Source organism: Heliangelus exortis, chromosome 5, assembly GCF_036169615.1.
Source record: "Heliangelus exortis chromosome 5, bHelExo1.hap1, whole genome shotgun sequence".
NCBI classification, from domain to species: Eukaryota; Metazoa; Chordata; class Aves; order Apodiformes; family Trochilidae; genus Heliangelus; species Heliangelus exortis.
In genome coordinates this window covers 11,477,623-11,492,126 of record NC_092426.1, presented here as the reverse complement: position 1 = coordinate 11,492,126, position 14,504 = coordinate 11,477,623, and the positions used below count along the sequence as shown (strand labels likewise).

The following is a 14,504-nucleotide window of genomic DNA, read 5'->3' as shown; positions in this document are numbered from 1 at the left end:
AATCCAACTACACAGCTGGGACATGGCAAGGGGGTGAGGAGAAAAAGAGAGAGAGGATGCTCTACTCAACCCCAGCAAGCTCGTCGGCTGGCTCACCCCATCTTCCCAGAAACACATAAGGATGGGATAACTTAAAATAAGGAATATAAAACAGTTCCTAAAGGCTCCATCTGTGTCTAAGGAGCCTTCTTCTAATGTACAATGCTAGGCACAGTACAAAGTGGAAACTTGTAAACCTAGCTAACAGATCTGTAAACTTTGTGCCTGTGTATATCCACGGCTGATGAGATCCCTTCATGGGATAAAGGATAAACCTCTCCACTGATCCGATTCAATCTACTGATTCTCTCATTCACAAAGTATTGCTGCTTTGCCAGGGAGATGGCACTGCCCTGTAGTTATTTTCTTTTTCTTCCTCTTTGCATTATTTATAAGGATAGCCCAAATTCTTAACAGTTATTTCTCTCTCTCATTAGCAATCTCACATATGATTTCTATGAGAATTTCTAACTCTGCAGTTAGTCTCAGATTTTAGGTATAGTTATTTGCAGGGACCATTAGGAGCTTTTTATTGATGAGTGGCTTTGTGTTTCTTGCCACTACTGCAGATTCACCACCTCCACATTCTTGCAATAATTAAATAAAAGTTTGATTGAACTTTTCTCCAGTCAAAAGGTTTTACATTAGTAGGCAAACAGGCACTTGGGAGTATGAGTACCCCTAACCTGGGCAGAACTGCTTCTGGATTTTCAGACTTTGCAAAGTTGCTTGCACACTGCTGACCAGAAGGTTGAGCTCTCTGTTTCTATGTTCAGTGTAAAGGAAGAAGTCCTTAACAAGCTTAAAGTCTCAGGGTCAGTCTGCTCCTTCCAGAAGCTCAGCCCTTAAACATGTTAATTATTTAAGTCTAAGAATTCAGGATTGTTATGTGCCATTTTCTTGGAACAAGTGAAATAACAATACCTCAGTTTCTAGACAAATATCCATGAAAACTTTTTTCAGGATTCAGCTATTTCAGTTAGTGTCTTCTATGACCTGATGCCCCCAGTTCCTGTAACAAGTTCTGAAGCAAATCTCTCAAGGTCACAAGGCTTCCACGAAACTGATTCCCTAGGATGGCAGACTGCTGAGAGCTACCTAGACCAGCACTCCTCAGTCTGCTATCACCACTCCAGTATTTTCAAGTGAAGAAATGAGTACAATAATTAACACCTTGGATGATCTCCATATACAGAAAACAAGTACATGAGGTTTTTATTTTCCAGTTTCTTATGCAAAGACTCAAAAAACTAAAAAAAAAAAAAAAACCAACCCAAAAACAACTCAAAAAAAAAAGGGGGTGGGGGGTCCTTAGTAGACATCACTAAGATCTGCTAGAGCAGTTACTGTAATTTTCAAGGACTATTGTGGAGACTACAGAGAGTTGTATCAGAGTTGTTTGGGCAGCAAATAAACTAAGCAAAAGCAATTTGCAGTTTGGTTTGCTCACATGGAAGGAGGGGAGAGAAGACAATTAGTCAGGATTTATAGGATACTGGGGTTTCTGTTTTGAAAGTACTATCTGGGCAGATTCTGTTCCCATAGATTCTGGTTATGTTGGATAGATTCCACTCTAACAAAAAGGATTCTCTCAGAAATCAAATTAGCAGGTTTTGTTTGGATTACAAACAAGAGAGGGGAAAATGGAGGCTTGTTCTAATTTCAGCAATCCAAGAAGCACCTCTGAGACACAGAATAGTAAAAAGTGCACAAATTGAATGCTTCAGTGGTGATTATAATATATCATATATAGGACTGTGAGAAAAAGATTTTATTAGTCTTTTTCATAATATGTCAATTTTGGACAATACAGCTGATATTCAGTATTAACTCACAAAACAAAAGAAATGTGTCACCATATGTCAGAGTGTATATTTGCAATGCAAATTAGAGAAGATAATTTGACAGTGATTATAAAACCTATGAATTCTGCAAGCTCTCAACTCTCTACTCCTAAGTTCTGAAGAAGAAAAAAAAAAAAAAAAAAAAAGAAAAGAAAAGAAAAAGAAGAATAAAAAAAGGAATACAAGAATACATGGAAAAAATTTAGGATAGGAGGCAGAAAAGTTATAGCCCTTCATTGACCAGTTGCTCAAGCTCCTAGAGGAATATCCCTGAAATCACAGAACATTTGTAAGCTATTTAACTACCCTGATTGTCTCTTGATAGAAATATGCAAACAAAGGTCTAACATAACAAGGTTTCTACATCACCAAGCCGAGAACATGTGACCTAAGAGAGGAATAAGCAACCTTGGACCTATGACAATCTGAGTTTAAATAAATAACTTAGAAAGAATAAAAGCCAAGTGAACAGAATAACCAGAGCTGCTGATACTTATCATAGAAATACCCAGGCCCACAGAAGAGCAGAGTAAAGGATTAGGATGTCACCATTAACACTTCTCATTTTTTACTTCTCTAGAGTGTCATTCACGATAACCCAGGTTATCTAGAGGGCTAGAGCAAAAGCTGTAGCCAAGTAACTTTTTAAAACAGTAAGCAGTGTTTCTGCAGTAAGAGGAAGGCAGTGGAGGCAATCTGTGCATGTAGAGTCAGCAGGGTCAGACTGGCCCAGCTTATCTCAGATAAGAAAACTTTTGGAGAGCTTTGATGAAGCAGTGCCTACCTCTTGCATCTTACTCCTAAATGTTGTCTTCTAACTGCCCACTCTTTCTCTGCTCTCCCTTTTCCTGGTTTTTATTTCCCCCATTCCTGGTTAAAGCTAGAAGTCAGCATTAGTAGAAGAAAACTTTTTCTTAAGTGACATGATTGTCTTCAAGTACCAGTAAATAGGCTATCTGGAGGTAATATGTGCTTTCCAATGAGTATTTTTCAGGCAGGTAATCTTGAATTAGCCCGTTGTCATTCCAGAGGAAAAGCAGATGGTTGTGTAATTTTCTTACCACATTACAGGAATCTCCAGTTGATTCAAATAAGTACAAATTGTTAAATGAGGTCTAGTGGAATACAGCACTACATCAGCAAGCAGAAAACAGGTCTCTTGGGAATCCTAAAAAACAGGCATAATTCCTTTAAAAGAAGTAAACAAGTAACAGGAAAGAATACAAAGAAAAATAAACAGCCAGTCTATTTCCATAAGGGACAGCTCAAACAAAGAATAAAAAGATTGAAAAGATGAAGAAACAGTCACAAATTAAAATATTGAATTTAAATTGTCTTGTGGTGGAAGTGATGTTTCCTCTTGATCTGTTCCGTTTATAACAGATTGCTAAAGGTCGAATTTGGGATGTATTGGTGATGGGATGTTTTTAACTCTTTGACCTCAGAAACATAAAACATTTTACCTTCCTTGCTTTTGCTGGGGGGTCTTTCCTGAAAAAGTTGGAGCTCTGATGTGAATTAGTAAGGAGGGAAGTCTTCAGATTTCTGAACAGAAGCCCCAAATTAGCTCTTTGTGGATCTTCGCAGTAAATCATAACGAGGCAAGACGCGTGCTTAACACCCACCCTCGGCCCCCACACCCACTTTCCATCAGATCTCTCTCGCGTGCCCTTCCAGCTTTCCTCCCCTTGCCCGCGGCCGCACCACCCGGGCTGCGCCAGGTGTCGGCTTCGCTGCCCGGCCCGGTGCGCAGGTCCCCTTTGGGCAGGTCCCCTGCCTCGGGTGGAGGGCAGGAGCGCCGGGAGGAGGCGGGCAGCCCTGCCTCCCCTCCCTGCCTTCCTCCCGGCCCTCCTTCCTGCCGCCCCGTCGCGCAAGAGCCCGGCGGTGCTGGGGAGAGGGGTAGGGGGGTTTCGCCCCCTTCCCGGTCGCCTTCCTCCGCCGAACTCCTCGCGGAGGAGCGCGGAGCAACGCGGAGCGGCCCCGGCCATGGGGCTGCGTGCTGCCGGGCTCATCGGCTGCTGCTGCCTGCTGCCACTCGTTCTCCCCGCAGCCCCAGGTAACGCCGGCGGGGGTGGGGGGGTGAGGAGCGGGTAGCCCGGCGGGGTCCGCGGGGAGAAGGGTGGAGGCTAGTTAGGAAAGTTTTGGGATTTTAGCGGGGCAGGGAGGAAGGCGGTGGCCGGAGCCCTCCGGCAAGTGCCCCGAGGGTAAAGCCTTCCGCATCGCTCGCTCCGGCCGAGGGTGCTGGCGGTCTTCAGGAAGCTTTTCCCTGGGACCCAGTGGAGCGTGTTTCTCGTGCGTGGGATGGCAGCGGCTATCCCAGAGATGGGATGGTGGCGGTATCCCAGCATCGCTTGATGCGAGTACTTGAAGCGAACAAAAAAATGTGACCGAGTCCTCTAATGCTTAACTGAGGTTATTCATCCATGGTTTAATGAAAATGGTGATTTTTCATTTTTTTTTTTCTTAATCCGAGGGGTTGAAATTAAAGCAACACTTTACTGTAAATTGTTATAAATGGAATTTCTCTTCTGATTAAAGGTACTGAAGGTGTTTCAGGTTGTTCTGAAGCAATGCATGTGGGGCAGCATGTTGTGAAATGACATTCATAGATCTGTTCAAAACATTTTCCTTTAAAAGTTTATAGTGATATTGCATACACTTTGTCTGTGCTCATGTTCTTGTATTCTTTTGTCTGTAATTCTTTATGTCATTTCACTTATCCTATAGGAACGCTCTCTAACATGTTCTAGATAAGGTTAATTTAAAATAGCATTTTGCAAAAACATGTATTTAAAGAAAAAAGTTGGACAATTATGTGGTCTGGTTCTTCTGAAACATCCCAAATGTGTATAGGGCATGATACCATTTTTTTCCCCTCAGTGCTTATTATTCTGGTTTTATATTATAAATCTCTTCTTCCAGGCGTGAACTGTAAAACTGGCTGCCACCCAGAGAATGGATTTTGTGAATATCCAAGTGAATGCAGGTAAAAAGATCTGTCAGACAGGGCTGTTAGCAGAGGAATGGATGGCTTCAATAATTCATAGTCCTGGTAAAACAGAGAGAAGCTGAAATTATTTGCCCTCTGAAAATACAGAACTGTAATGAAACAGCACTCTATTAGGATACAGTAACTGGATGTAATAGAATCACAGAGTATAGACATCTAGGTGCCTTTTTAGTGTTTTTTTTCCAGTAAGAAAATATTTGCATCAATTAACTTTTTTTTTTTTTTTCCATGAATGAAATGGTGTTGTTCATACACACTGCTTTAGTATCCCAAAGGCACTGATGGTATCTTTTTGCCTACATGTGCTGCATAGTCCACTTTTGTATTGAAAGTTTATTTATTGTGCCTTGAAAAAGGGAACATCAGTGTAACTATGTTTGTTAAAATAAACTATGCCTCTATCTTTTTTATCTCTTTCAGGTGTCAACCTGGTTGGCAGGGTGCTTTTTGTGATCAGTGTGTTCCTTTTCCTGGGTGTTTGCATGGCAGCTGTTCCAAGCCTTGGCAGTGTATCTGTGAGGAGGGCTGGGTTGGCAGCCTCTGTGACACAGGTTTGTTTGCACATCCTCCTCTTATCGGGGCAAGAGCCCCATCTGGTGTGGAGATGTGCAAAAGTCCTTCTGGATAACTGATTTTAAAAGATTGACTGTTAGCACCAGATATCAAGGAGATTCTGGGCAGTGACACATAAATTTTTGTAATAATTTAGGCAGAAGCATTCAGTATCTTTTTTAATTGGGCATATGTTCAAGCAAAGTATAAACTCATTGTTCTATTTTAAATATATATTAATGTGGAAAAGACCAACAAATAACTGCTCCCTTATTGTCATATAAGCCCTTTTTATAAAAATACAAGTTGTCTTGTATATACTATATAACTATTTACCCTTTGTGTGTATGTATATATATATATATATATATATTTATACACATGCTGCCTTCTTAATACTTACTGAAAAGGAAAATGTGCCTATTTCTTCCTTTACCTAATGCAGTGATGATTCAGAGGAGCAGCATCAGTATAACTGAGATAAAAGAGCAGCCTGAACATGCTGCCACTTCCCCCTCAGATCTGTGGGATAAGCACAGGTCTTGTGTGTACTCTTTCACCCCTTACCGGTCAGTATAGGCCATCTTAGCATAAGTGACCTTCACTGTGCTGGTTTATTTTGGCTGACACAAGCAAATATTCAGCCAAAGAGATCGGAGGGGGCTGAAACCACAGGAGCATCCAGGAGCGTGCGCCTTTTCAGCCCGTGTAGCTGCAGCTGGAAAAAGACACGTGTCCAGGGCCTCGTTCTCTTTTCATGTCTTTCAGCCTTTTGATGTTATACAGTTTAGAATTTATAGAGCATACCCTATAGAAGTTTATGATGAGGCAGGTTGAACTAGATAGAATTTTCAATATGACTAAAAGACTCAGGAAATTTCAGATAGCTCTTATACTTGCGGGGGGCATGGAGCTTGGTGCAAGGAACTCACGGGCCCATTTAACTTCTCATCTGGTTTTGCAGCCCATACTCAAGAGCTGCATATATAAGAATAGTCAGGCTTCTTAGTTTAAAGCTAGTTCTGGTATGTTTACAAGGCTTGTAGGAGCAGCACTGCAGGTGCAACTAAATTTTCAGAGGTGTTGTGGACACCTCTCACAAATGTGTTTGGAACTGAGACATCCATCTAGATTATCATTACAATTAGTCAGGAGGAATGGATCTCTGTCATCTGTGATCTACCATCATACATTTCTAAAACCAGACAGAAGGACCTTCACTGCCACCTTAGGGGGCTCAGTTCTATTTTTTGACAATTACTCCAAAGGACCAGATTGTTAAAGGTGCCACCTTCATACCTAAAGAATCCTGTAAGATAATACTAATTTTTTTCAAGATGCATATATTTATTAAAAGCCATATGAAATGTCTATCTGAAGTTCTAGGCACTGAAATATCTTTGCAATTTTGAGCCTTGCAACTGGTACCTAGGATGCAAACAGTGCTTTGCAAACTGTACCCATATCTTTACAGAAAAATAATATTGTAATACATACACTTTCATATAATTCTATAATACAAATAAGGTGTCTCATGCTTAAGTTCAGAAACTTTTATTTCTCTCAGAATTTAAGAGTCATCTCAGAGCCTTCGTTGCCTATTTGAATCTATGTCCCCATGAAGAGCTTCCAAGAATATTCAGCCAAAAAGAAATAATCATCTTTTCATCTGCAGGGACATGTTATGTTGAAAGTCTCTCATCTCAGTGGATTTCCCTACTTTAAATAGATTGTTTTGCCACAAGGGATGAAGAAAGGTTCATTTTTTCCTGTTGCTGGAAGGCTGTTAGAAGTTATTATCCTGACTCAATAAAGCACTGAAACCTCAAGTGGGTCAACTGCTCAGCCATTGATCTCATCATCCTCTGCCAAAAAGTTGGTGTCAGTTTCCTGGAAGTAAAAATAAATTGATTAGGTCAGGAAAAAGGAAGGCTCCTGCTTTTTGGGGGGTCACTGACATATATACATACCTGTCTTTCAAATATGGAAATACAAACCACTAGGTTAACATCTTTGCAATAGAGTGAACCAGCCTGCCTAAGTGAATGCCATGACATCCACTCATCCTCTGGAAACCCAAGCCTAGAAATCAGGTGTATGAACATGCAGTACTGAGCTTGAGGTTTCCCTCTGTGCCTCTCAGATGTGCAATACATAGTACAGGAACAGGTACCACATCCAACACTGAACAAAGCAAAGTCAAAACCAGTTTAGTCAATTTATTTCTCAGAAAAAATGGCAATCAAATCATATGAACCACCTTGCTAAATCAGCTCAGTCATCTCTATCAACTTATCATCTCTGACTGTGCTTGCATAGTCGTGTCAGGGTGCTCCTGATTTCCTACTTGAATCTTGGCCTCAATATGGCTAAAAAGGCAAGATGGTGTGAGCTCAGAGTACACTGTGCTATGTCACTTGACAGTTTTGTCAAGAGCATTTGTTGGTAAGGTGTCACCAAAAAGAGTACAGGTGGAGCCTCCAATGCCTGTGCTAGGCATGCATGGGACAGGGTATAGAAGTTCTGCCAGGACAATGATGACTATTGAGTGTCCCTTCCTTAGTGATTGCTTCAGGTACTGCAGCATGACAACTTAGTTTTACATAAATATTAATTTATTTGTAATATGATTGTGGCCATTCACAATGCATGTGTAAGTGTACCATCCTGTTCTTGAATTTTCATCTCAGACTCAGTTACCACCTGAAGCAAGTAAATTGGTAATTTGGCCTTTTGAGTAAAGTGAGGTAAATTGGCCTTTTGCGAGATAAACTAGATAAAACAAGAAAAGGGGCTATTTGGGGCTATTCATGTATTTATGTTTTAAAAGGATATCTTGCTAGCAGCTTTTATGTTGTGTTTTAAAATTAAAACCTTAACACAAATTACCAATGTGTGTTTCCTTGCTCAGAGTTCATACTTTATTAGCTGCCTTTAAAACCTATGAAGACTGGTGGCAAAAAACACTATTCAAAAAGGCATTCAAGGTTGTTTTGGTCTGTGTGAAAACTGGAGCTTATACTCAGGATGAATTCCAAGTGGTTGTCTTCCAATAAGAATAGGTTAATACCTTAGGAAATAGAGCCTCTTATCCAGGGAAGATTGTATTTGAGAGCTGAGGTTGTCGGAATGTTTTGCTCTGGTTAAATTTTTGGAGTACCTTGTGATACCATCTAACCTTCTGGTTATGCTGTGGGAAGTACAATTTAAATGCCCTAAAGTCCCTTTTCATCTTCATAGGAAGTGTATGTGTGCACACGTGTGCACAAGGCATCAGATATGACTTGCAGTCAGCACTTCTCTACAGCTGCTCCATTTGTTGGCTAAAATATGCACTTGTTTGTTTATTTATTTTTAATTATTTTAAAAATTCAGTAATCATTTGAGTGGGAAGTAGCTCAGCAGGGAAATTGTAAAGCTAATGAGATGTGTGGCTTTGGGTCCAGACATCACACAGCTCTCTCTTCTGGTGCAGTTATGTAAGGGTTGGATGCAGCCCAGACAAAAGACAAAATTTTAAGAGATTTTTGTAACTTGCTGATCTCTGTTATTATGAAATGTTTGTTCATAAGCACATAATGATAGGCTCTCAAGCGGGGAGCAGGGAGAATTCCCTGATTGCTTCATCAAAATTCTGCTCGTGGATGTGCCAAGGTTGTGAAAGGATGACTAGGCTGCATAGTTCTTTCTCCCCTACTAATATTTTATTGATAATATTATTTATTTACAGACTGGAGCAATGCAAACATATTTTACACGTGTGAGCTAGGAACAGAGAAACAAGCTGAAAGTGCTTGCAATAGTTGAGCAATTTGAACTTCATTTTAACATAGGGAAGAATAAATCATAGTTTAAAAAATGCAGGATGAAGAACCATTGAATCTATATTTTGTTTGAAGCATTGTATACTGTTTGCTAACTTTCCATTAGATTAACCAAGCCCTGTTTTTTGGTTGGTTTTTTTTAAACAGATATTCACCCATGTTCTGCAAAGCCCTGCACCAATAACTCAACATGCATAGAGACAGGTGATGGAGGATATATTTGTCTGTGTGCCCAGGGATTTACAGGAAAAAACTGCCATCTCAAGAAAGGACCCTGCATTATTAATGGGTAAATATTGATTTCCGATATGAATTTAAAATCCATACTCCTACTATTATTCACAGTTCTTTGCTAAGGGGAAGTATCTCAGTGCTAAAATGCATAATGCTTCTACTAGACACTAGTATTCTTTTCAAATTTTACAAATCTGATCTGTTTGTATAGTCAAGATTTACAGACTCTCAGTACAAGTTCACATGCATAATTTGAATCCTAAAATTGATAATTTGCTCATTTTATTGTAGTTAATTTATGCCTTCCCATTATTTTAGTAAAAAAAACTTGAAGTAACCCCCCATCCTGTGTTCTTGGCAGTAGTGAGAGATAAGTGTATGTACAAACCATGTACAGTATTTATTACAGCACCCAACAGGCAAGCTGTCTGAACAAAAAACATCTAGTCCACCAGTGTATCATTTTTTTAACATGATGTATAGCAGTATGTTTGCAGTTTACTGTGGGAGACAATCTCACTTTCACTAGAGCAGGATGTGGGAGGCCCTTGCTTTACATTATCTAAGAGAAATGAGACATTAGGAACAGTGTTGCCAGCAAATTGAGGAAGATGATCTGATCCTTGCTTTCTGCTCAGTCCTGTTGAGACACATGTGAAGTGCTGGGCCCAGTTCTGGGCTCCTTGGTATGAGAAGGATGTGAACATAATAATGTGAGTCCATCAGAGGGGCCATGAAGATGTTTAAAGAACAGCTCTCCTACAAGAAGAGGCTGAGAGGGCTGGATTATTTAGTCTAGAGAAGGCTCTGAGGGAACTGACGTGTAAATACTTGATAGAAGCAAAGAAGATGGAGCCAGACTCTTCCTAGACATACTCATTTAAAAGAGGCAATGGGAACAGACTGAAAAACTTTCAGCAGTATCACTGGTAGAACTTCTTGAAAAAACATTGCCCTTTCAAAGTTAAAGAAAGGTTAATTGGTATTTTTATTGAAATCTAGAAATATCTGATTTCTTCTGCCTCATCAAGGATCTGATCCCATAAGCATACAGAATGCCTTTCTGATGGATACAAGCTTGGTAAAACTGTAACCTTAAAATTAACAGTTTTCTGTTTGGAGTTTACATTCTTTCTCTCTACCTCCATATTAGTATGTTCTGGTTCTTTTTTTTTTTTTTTTTTTTTTTTTCTTTTTCATCAGTAGATTATTACAAATATTCAGTTCTATCTCATGACTAAATCTTCTGAAGACTTGTAAACTCTTGTTTAAGGACCAGTAATGCCTCTCACTGTATCTGGCAAGAATTGCCATTCGTACAACTTTATGTCAGTGGAATTTGCCATTGCTCTCAATTGGGAGATAATCATACAGTTCTATTTGGGTTTACCTTCAGCATCTAAGATAATTGCTCTGATTTGCCTATTTCTCTTCATGGAAAATTAGGATATTTAAGTTCTCTCAAGTGCTTTGAATGACATCCAAGCTTCTTGCCTAACACAGGGGACATGAATACCTTACTTTCTCCACTTTTCCTCTGTGGAGCAAATATTTCAGTAATTCAGAGTGGATGTATATTAACTATCCCAAAGAACAGGTGAGTCAAAATCCCAAAGAAATAAGACAGATTGCTTCCATATACTTAAATAAAATTGCTGAAACTACATTTTTGTGATAGTGCTCAGTGTTTGAACTCAATGCACATGAACTAGTCTGGAAATCATGCACAATTTTTTATAACAAAATAACATTCTTGAAATAGCAATTCCTTTTCTCTAGGAAGCTGTGTCTTCTTCTGGAATATGAGTAGCAGACTCTGCAAGTCTGCTTTTAGTTGAAAAGGACAACTGTTCTCAGCAGAAGCACTCAGTGTTGGCAAATACTTCACAGTCCACCAGAGAGTGCACCTCACATCCTGGAGAGAGACCTCATCATAGGGTGTTATCTCATTTACATCTCACTTCCTCACAGTTCCTCTCAGTGGCTATGTTAACAATCTTGATATTACGAAGATTTGCTGCTGGCTCCACAGTTAATCTGCACAAAGGCAATTTATAAATCAAAGTGATTGTTCTACTCTGCTTACAAAATCAAGGTGTATCTGCTTTAGTGACATCTTTGTAATGTTTCGAAGTTTTGCTCTGAAACACATCATTGAGTGTCAAGTTGTAAAATGCAAGTAGAGTATTTGGAAAGCAAAGAAGTGGTTATGCCCATGTTTCCACAAGCAGTCCTGCATGCATCACACCTTACTGAACATGCACTAAATGCTGTACATACAGGATAACAATCTATCCAAAGAGATTGATATGAATACATTATTTATTTAAACATATTAAAATCAGGTAAATGCAACTCAGTGCTAGTAATAATCATAGAAAGTTTTTTCTCTTAACCTTATTTAATTTTTTTACACTTCTGAAAAGTGTACATTTGCATTCTCCATCAATTTCTTTTCATTTTTCTAGAAAATACTATAATTCAACCCACCCATGTGGTTCAAACTTCTACACATTCCATATCCAAAACATCTTCTCATATTTTCCATGGAACCTGGAAAGCTAAGAGAGTGTGCTAGACACTCCATGACAGGTGATAACCACTCATTTACTCAGGGCCTATACAGCTCAAGTTGTTGCCAACAACTTCTAAGTCAGACTTCAGGAACAAGCACGTCTTTTGCTTTCCTGCTTCCAGCCTTCCAATTTCTTGTTTCAGTCACAGTTACATTGCAACGATAAAAAAAAAAAAAAGGTTCCTCAGTGAATTTCCATCACTGAAAATGTAGTACCAAGCTATTACTTATTAAGTTCTTAAAGGGTCTCAGAAATATTTGGTTTTCTGTGGTCCTGTCCTCACAGCTGCCTTTGCTGAGGCTAAAACTATCCCACTTACTTATTTTTTCATTATATTTACCAAAATTTTTGGCTGAACATCAGTTTTCAGGAAAGTATTTGTTTGCCTCTAAATTTTTCACGTCATGAACCACTGGAGAATCAGAATGAAAACAGCCAGCTTTATATCTAGCTGCTATGGTGGAGTGCTTTGCCACTACAGTACATAGATTATTTTATGAATAACCAAGTGGAAAAGAAAGCTATGCTGCTAGTGTCTTTGTTCAGTCTTGTCTGAATAGTTGCTCAGCTAAATAGCTCCAAGCATATGAAAACACGTGGAAGCTTAATTTGAATAAATGTTTGAAATACTTTAAAATCCCTTCAGAGCTCTTCATGTTGAATTTATATACTGTTGTACTAATCCTGCCCAAAGGGTCAGGAGAAGATAATATAATCTGTATTGACAAAGCTGTTGAACAAACTCATTCTTGATTCAACTACATTGACTTCAGTGGATTTGCATTTGGAATTGGCTCTTCTAAAGAAAACCAACTCCTTTTATTATATAGAGCTTTTCCTAGTAGCTACTGTCATTTGACTTGAATTCAGGTCTGTCTCTCTGTTTGTTGTCTGTTCTAGCTCTCCCTGCCAGAATGGGGGAACATGCATTGATGACAATGGTTTTGCACCACATGCTTCCTGCCTGTGCCCTTCTGGTTTTGCTGGCAACTTCTGTGAAATAGATCGGGATGACTGTGAATCCAACCCCTGTGAAAATGGGGGAACATGTACAGATATTGGTGCGAATTTCAGCTGTTTTTGCCCCCATGGCTATACAGGAAAGCTCTGCAGCAGCCGCATCATATTCTGTGCAAGTGGCCCATGTGAGAATGGGGGGACGTGCCACGAACATCCCCAAGGAGGATTTGAATGCATCTGTAAACCAGAATTTTTTGGTGTGACCTGCAAGCAGCCCAGGAAAAACATGAGCCTCTCTGAAGTGAATATGGAGACAAAGCATATGCAGAATTACAAGCCACCCCCAAAAGCTCATCACAGATCAGCCCATCATCAGCAAGAAATCCTGAAAATAACAGTGAAAGAAACAATCCAAAATGCAGATCCCTTGCTCAGTAGAAGCCAAGTGATATGTTTTATTGTACTGGGTTTGCTGACATGCCTTGTTGTCTTGGGTACAACTGGGATTGTTTTTTTTTCAAAATGTGAAATGTGGCTTGCTAATGCCAAATACAGTCATCTCCTACGTAAGAAAAAGAACTTTTTTCTGAAATCTAACAATGGGGAAAACCTCTCAGTTAATATTATATTCCCAGAGAAGATCAAACTGACTAATTACACTAAGAACTACACTGCCATCTAGGCTCCTGAAATCTGAGCAGCATCTTGCACCTTTTCACAGCAATATGTGAAATAGATAGAATTTATTGCCTGTGATTGGCCTCAGTATTTGTGGGTACAGCTGCTGTAGCTTGTGCTGAGTGATAACAAAAATTATATTGTATCTGTATTGCTAAGGATATTTTCATTCCCCAAAATAAAAGTTAAAAAAAAAAAAAAGGATTAAAAATCAGGAAATGTTAATTTGATTTATTTTAAAGGCAGCTATTTTTTGTAAAATAAAAATAATTTACTACTGGGACTGTACTGCAGCTTTGTCTTGTGCACAGCTTATTTGGAAAAAATGATACTTGTAAATTACTCAGTAATGGGTTTTGGGGTCTTTTTATTTATTTGTTTTTTAATAAACAGCAGCTAAGGGCTATACTGCTTTATTTATTAATTTCTAAATGCTATCATATGGTAAAATCCACAGCAAGTGCCCCTGCCTAAATCTTCTGCTGTCTGTGATAAAGACTGTAAAGATTATGATCACCAGGAGCAAATGCACACTGATGTCTCAGGCATACAGTCAGTTTAACTATTTTTTACATGCTTGTAAGATAGATTACTCCTTCTATAGAATCTGATAGGCCTTGTTGTTACTAATTTCAGTTTAAAGATGTCTGTTGCTTGGGATGCTACCTCCATAAATTGTTCTGTATACCACCAAAATGTTAAAAAGTTGTCCAATGTTTTTGGTGATGCTTTCTGCATAGATGCCAGGTAGAACTGTAAAGAATCTGAATCCAACTTTTCTATAAAT

General features: G+C 39.2%; 1 protein-coding gene across 1 annotated transcript; it reads left to right on the top strand.

The window, feature by feature from the left end:
• The first annotated feature begins 3,648 nt into the window (after positions 1–3,648).
• On the top strand, positions 3,649–14,123 carry DLK1 (delta like non-canonical Notch ligand 1). The gene is made up of 5 exons (XM_071745570.1): positions 3,649–3,939; positions 4,806–4,869; positions 5,314–5,444; positions 9,417–9,558; positions 12,980–14,123. The coding sequence occupies exons 1-5, from the start codon at positions 3,870–3,872 to the stop codon at positions 13,719–13,721; spliced, it is 1,149 nt and encodes a 382-aa protein (XP_071601671.1). The 5' UTR covers positions 3,649–3,869; the 3' UTR covers positions 13,722–14,123.
• The last annotated feature ends 381 nt before the right edge of the window (positions 14,124–14,504 follow it).